The sequence below is a fragment of the Orbicella franksi genome, chromosome 14, assembly GCF_964199315.1.
Source record: "Orbicella franksi chromosome 14, jaOrbFran1.1, whole genome shotgun sequence".
NCBI classification, from domain to species: Eukaryota; Metazoa; Cnidaria; class Anthozoa; order Scleractinia; family Merulinidae; genus Orbicella; species Orbicella franksi.
The window spans coordinates 14434103-14440807 of NC_138158.1; the positions used below are offsets into that span (position 1 = coordinate 14434103).

Genomic DNA, 6705 nt, shown 5'->3' on the forward strand with positions numbered 1-6705 from the left:
ACCTACATTTTTGCCATGATCTTTCACTCACCAAACCCAACATTTGCGGCAAGTTTAATTTGAGCGAGATAGGTGATTTGACCTGTATCACCTCCTGCCAGGTTTCATTATGGACAAGCTCTAAATTATTCACGCTAAAGCTTGATTTGAATCTTTCTTTTTCCGTCGGCAGTTATTTTATCGGCCGTAGCTTCACCAGTCCTTTAAAAATTCTTATCTAACTTCGAAGCAATACTCTACATTACCATGTTGTTTTCTCAAGTCCTAGACGCCGCATTTAATTCAACAATCTGTCTTTAATTTGCGGCCATCGAGAGGAAAACATTATCCACTTATTCTTCGCCAGGAAGGTTTTAAATGATTCATCGTTGTCATGATTTTCCTCTTCTGTGCTTGTTAAACATTGTTTGGTGTTTCTTCTGATCTTTCTATTTTTTTAAAAAGGCCAATAGAGGTAATTTTCTGTGTTATGAACGAAAACAAGACCTTGAAAGCTTGTAAATTTGCCGGTGCAAGTGATGTACCTGCGTACGTACGGTTCTCCGGACAGTCACGTGACAACCAGTTTTGATGGGTTACCGATTTTCTTAGATAATGCCATAGAAAGGCCTATTACAGACAAAATCATCGCCAGTAACAAATGTAGATGATTTCCGAACATTCTTAGTCACACCTCGCTACAAGTTGATGCAAAGTTGAAAAAAAATGCGGGTCTCGATCTGATTTTCAAGTTTACCTGAATGCAATCCTTTTAAATCTCTTCAGCTTGGCCCATCCGTGATTGAGTCTGGCATTTTCGTGTTCCTCTGCAGTTTGAAGCAATTATTTTGAAGTTTTAGTCGATTCTGTGAGTGTCTGGTAACTGCTGAAATTGTCTAAATTAGCTTGACCTAGCCTTTAGTGATGCACTACAACCATTCACTTACATATAACTACAATTGAGGAAGACAGTTGGTATTTCTTTTAAGCTTCTTTATTTCTTTCCTTTGATACAGATAATATATAAAATGAGGTGCTTATGCCGATACTACTTAATTTAAAGGTGAATCGTTTGGGTGTTATGTTTGTGTTTTTTCTCTCTTTTTTTCTTTTACATTTTTTTGTGGTATTGGGCTTTTTCTTCCACCAACTCCGCTAAACGCACCAGAACTCGCAATAAAACCCCAATTGCAGCCTCCATCATGCGCGGGAAAACGCACGCACCAAAGCCTGTTAGTTTTATTTTGCTTCTGATCGGCCGAGTAGCAGCAAAACATGCGTTCTTGCCATTGGTCGGACGTAAGAACCTGTAACCTGTAACTCTGCAAATTCTAGGGTCGTTTGCTAAAATGTTTTGCTGGCCATTCTAGCTGGCCTATTTCCTAAACTAGAACAGAAAATTCGTTACCTAGGGATATTCATCTTGTTGTTGTGGTGAATGTTTTGGGAAAGCCTCATTTATCCTAGAGCTATGAACTTAATCCTGCAGGGCTGGTCAGAGAGTTAGGCCGCAATCCTACAGTTAAGTTTAGAAAACGGGAATGGGGTAACCCCCATCTACGTGAAAAAAAAAAAAAAAAAAAAAAAGGAGAAATAGGAAGACCTTGAATCACTGGGAGAAGGGTGAAAATGAAGGTTACGAGTTTGCGAGTAGTCGAAAACTGCCATCAAAGGACATAGTATACCGACCAAACCACTTGCCAAGGGACCCAATCCGAGAGGAATACTGAGGACTCTGATCAAGTGGACCTAATGACAAGGTGAAGTTTAAGGTGAAACGAAAATATAGCCTGACTACAGGTTACAGATTCCTTGCAATTTGCAAGAAGTTACTGACGCAGTAATCACTCTTACTTTGGACTGGTCTTGAAATGTCATTTCATAAATAACTCAGATGCAAGACAATTAGATAGGAAACTACAATTGGATCAACATGACTTGGTTCTAATGCACAATTAAAGCTGACATGGAAGCAAACAACATCGACAAAAACAGGCCGGTGGTCATCCCAACTGCTGATGATCCAAGGTCAAATTCGACAGTTGGGGCTGGGGGTGATTCCTCCGCAGTTGTAGTAGCAACACCAGTAGAAGAGATTGAAGAGGTACCGTTTTGGTCAGTTATGGTGGGAGTAGTAGTTTCCGCCCCATTGCTAGTGACAGTGGTGTCGATCTTAGCAGAAGTGGTGTTCGTCATCTCTGCAACTTGGAAACTAGCTCTGATGATTCGGTCGTAAAGTGGTTGTACGGGACGGAAATTGCCGACACTTGTCGTGGTGTAAGTCTTCCTGAGTTGACGCAGAAGGTTCATCTGAGAAAAACAAACCCCACATTAGTGACAAGCACCCATCGAACTAGGCAATCGCTATGTTTACCAGAAACCTGGCTCGTGTTTATGGCAAATGGATTCAAAACACAACGGTCCTAAGAAGCTTTTAAAAGACACGTTAACAGGTCAATAGTGTACCTGATACTGCGATATGTTGACAGCGTCCCTAAACACAGTCCACGTGACACTTTCTTTACATGAGGGAGTAGTTAGTGAACCACTGTACCGGAAGTACTTGGTCTTATTTGCTGGCAATATTCTGTCAAATCTGAAAGCTGGAATGTCACTGATAGAGGTGTCTGTAGAAAATAAGACAAACCAGCCGATGTATTAAAATAACTACATGGACTAAATATTATAATATGTAAAACAGTATGAAAAAAAATATATATATCTTATAATATCCAGAAAACATCACTTACAACTCGAAGTCAAGTTTCGGGCACTTTCCAAAAATGAAAATGCTGTGTTATTTCTGCCTCCGACCTGAAAAGGTATGAGTAAAAGAAAACAATATATGTTAATTTACTTTTCCTAAAAAGGATCGCACCAATGATACCAATCGTCCAAGTAGAGCATGCGCAGAAAGCTAAAGAAATCGCATGCTAACACGGATAAGCGTAGATAGATGCGAACTTTATTTTGATGTCAAAAACGGAGAGAATGGTCGTCCAAATTCTAAAAAAGTATTTAAGAATAAAAACTTTACTGCATTCTTCTTTATGTTTATGTTTTTGTGAGTAAAATGTTATCAGATGGAGGGCTGTTTCATGTACGCCACATACTTTCATTTGCGAGCAGTATATTTAGTTTGTAATATGTGCAGTCAAAAGCTTGAACTGCTGATAAAGAGTTTGCTTAGTTACAGTTGTTTTCGAATTACTTAGTATGAATAAACCTTTTAATCTGAGTTACCTGTATGAAGAGACCAAGAACAGCGAGGCCATCTTCATGGTTGAGTGCGTCCATAAGGTCGGCATATTTGGTATTGTAGCTAACAAAATGCAACTGTCAAGGTAAAAACAGAATACCGTTAAGCATTTGGTGAGAATATTAAAGAGTACAAAGTAAAGTAAGCATTTTGCTGTTGTTTCTATCGTTTGCAGATGGTTCCATTATGACAACAAGGATTGCAAGGGAAGATCTCTTATGGTCATGATCATCACCATCATCATTTTCACCCTTGAGCTGTTGACAAGATAGATCTTTTTTTTTTTTTTCAGTTTCATTTCCCTTGCATTGACAAGCTCAACAATGATGAGCCTTTTATTTCTTGAGATTTCGTAAGAAAGCGCAAATAGGAGTAGGGCTGTATACAGAAGCACTGGAGAGAACTAAAATGCTTAGCGGTAGAAGGTGCACAATTCAAATTGCGATCTAAAAGCACTCATTAAACTTTTAGACATACCAGTGGATATTGTTTTTATTTACTGAATAAATAACCGCCTATACATAAACAATCTCGTTGGATTTTTTTTATGACAATAACATTATTTTGTTTGCCCGCGCACTCACCTCAGCGGCATAATGTTCTCCATCCACAATGTGTTCCGATCCCACCGTGTTGTTTGGTCCATAGTGAAAGTGAAACTGAACAGTGGTGTAAACATCGTTCAGACCTCCTCCACTAACATTGTACACTCCTGCAGGGAATGACATTCCCAAGGAGTGGCCATTGTTTGAGCCAGTAAAGGTTTTGTTAAGTTTCCTGTCGTAGTTTTTCAGTGTGAACGCACCTAAGCCTTTGTCAAGAGTTGTCTCGGAGCTTTTAATGTCAATTGGTGATTGCCTTTTTCCTGTGCTGCATATACCTGCCCAGTTAGCAGGACCTAAAACAAAATGAAAAGAATGGACTATTTGGTTAAAGCCAGAACAGAAACAGCTGTAAGAAACATGAATTTTTCGACAAAACTTGAAGTTTCGTATGGTATTCGATGGTTTCTAGCGTGTTACGGATTGGTGCCTTGACCAAATGACGTAATACAAAAGATTGCAAAAAAACTTAACATTAATACACACACCACAACACGATACATAACCAAGAAGAGCCTACGCAACGCCAATAAACAACAGGACATTCTGAAACCTTCCTCAAAGAGTATTTGAATGGAGGGTGAGTTAAGAAAGGTGAAGATAAATAGAGACCCACCATGGTGCACTGCTTAGTTAGGGCATTTAAAGTGGTGCACAGATAGTTAATTGCTGAAACATTTTACAAGAGGTCACTCGTCGAGAGTTTCTCATTAAGCAAAGTAATGATCCATATTTGAAAAACCAACAGATTCCTATCTTGACATTTAAGTGTAAAAACCAAACCTCAGACTATAGTGTAGAAATTGAAGATATGTCGGAAAGGGGAGCTTGCGTTAAATCCCTTTTAAATATCTACAAATCATTTTGGATATATAGCCTTATATATCAAGTAAATTCTTACCTAGTAAAGCATTTGGAATATAGGTCCATGGTAAAGCAGCTAAAAGATAATAACATATAATAATCAGGACTATAATTCATGTCTTAATTCAGCCTGGCTATCATAAGTCTAATACACCCTCCTAATTCTGCTAGCTTATTTAAATTTCTGTATGTGTATTGCAAAAAGCTCGAACCTTACTGAGTGAAACTTCAAACCATTATTTTGATAAACCTTTCTGCTCACTTATGTAACCTTTTTAACCTTCCGACTTTAAGATCAATATTGTAAATAACACCACTGCGTACTTACCCTGGCTGAAGGCAAGATGTGACCAGTTGACACAAAGAAATGCGATTAAAAGAAATCGATCCATAATAACTTTATTGCTGTAAAAATAAAAAGGAAAAAAAACAAAAATAAGATGTAAATTACGTCAAAGATGACTAATATTGCACCATTTTTTAGAGTACATGTACGAATATAAATATAGGTTTCCCCTTTTTTCAGGATCTATCTTTAATGGTTATTTATAAAGCGTTTATTTCCAGAATGGACTAGAAACTGAATATAGTAGAGCATATTTTTCAAAAAGTCTTAAATTCAAATCAGTAAAATTAATAATCGTAGCAATTGAAATTACTGACATCACACAACTAAGAATATATTCATGAACGTTTGTCCAAGTACTAAGAAGTATTATTTTCACGATTTCAAAGCAATATTATAGGTAAGGCGAGATCAACAGCTAATCAAATTAGTAAAAGTAGCAATAACCTAACAGCGACTCAGAAGTCAGTTCCCTTTATGATTACTAAGGAGAGCTCTGAGCTAACTCGAATATTATCAAGCTTTTTTAGGCAAGAATAGTTTGGGGTCCTGACGACAGGTTTTTTAGGTTCTTATATCAGCTCGGTCAGAATGAAAGTTGCGGCCCCCTGGTGCGTCATCCACTTTTAAAGATAAACCAACGCTTTAAACACGACGTCAACAAAAGAAGAATGAAATAAAAACCAACCTCTTGCGGTGACGAGTATTTGGCACACGGACAATTGCTTTCTTTTACAAAAAAATAATTTGATGAGCCGTACATGTTGTGTAAATGTATATACATGTAATGATAACACGAGAAAGATTTCTGTAATATATATTTTTTCTGTAATTGAAGACGGCATTTTTTTTTTTTTGCAACCAAGATTTAAGAAAAAAATGAGACGGAAAAAGAAGCTATTACAATGCACAAGTTACGTACTGGTTCACTTTAATTTCCTTTGCAATGTCCAGATAAATCTTTCCTTGTTGTGTCCTTTGATGGAAGGACCGCGTTGTTCAGTTGAGCGCGTTTTGAGTTGAAACTGGCGAAAAAGAAAAAGCCACTGAGACTGTTCAATTCTCATCAATTTTGTGCGCGTCATCCAAGGGATTTCGGAATTTAAGATTTTTAGTTATTAACCTTCAAGTAAGTAGATCGTTCATAGGAATTATGCTTTCTGCAAGCGCTTCAAAGGCAAAGTAAACCTAGAAAAGACTATTTTTGGTTACAAATTTCGTTTACGCGACTCACCCGCAAATGTTTACATACTTATTTAATTTATCCTTCTCGCAATCACTACTCCCTATATTTTTGAGATCGATCACTTAAAACCTGTACGCAAATAATAAACACCACCTATCGTCTGTGGCTTGCTTACAACATCACTATGCAGTTAATCAGATACCCCATTAATGAAAACGAAACTAAATTTATACTTTACCTTGAAGATGAGGTAAGGTTAGTCTTTCTGGATGACAAAAAGTTCTTGCTGCTTGAATCAGGTCAGGAAATGACTAGAAAACCAGCCAAATGTTTCAAGATAAATTTAAAAAAAAGAGATCGTAGAAGAAAAAACAAGGCTATTATGAGTGCCGCGATCGCGTCGATCACTGAACGAATGATAAATTCCACGTCTTAATCAGCGGTCGAAGCGATCGAGATTAACACTGAA

At 37.5% G+C, this 6705-nt stretch overlaps 1 protein-coding gene across 1 annotated transcript; it reads right to left on the reverse strand.

Annotated features, from left to right (window-relative positions):
* Positions 1-957: 957 nt before the first annotated feature.
* LOC145467384 (carbonic anhydrase 2-like) lies at positions 958-6705 on the reverse strand. Its single transcript, XM_081450944.1, has 8 exons — positions 6475-6705; positions 5033-5109; positions 4742-4780; positions 3823-4136; positions 3223-3315; positions 2730-2793; positions 2446-2606; positions 958-2289 (listed from the first exon to the last, which is right to left on the reverse strand). The coding sequence occupies exons 2-8, from the start codon at positions 5094-5096 to the stop codon at positions 1924-1926; spliced, it is 1101 nt and encodes a 366-aa protein (XP_081307070.1). The 5' UTR covers positions 5097-5109; positions 6475-6705; the 3' UTR covers positions 958-1923.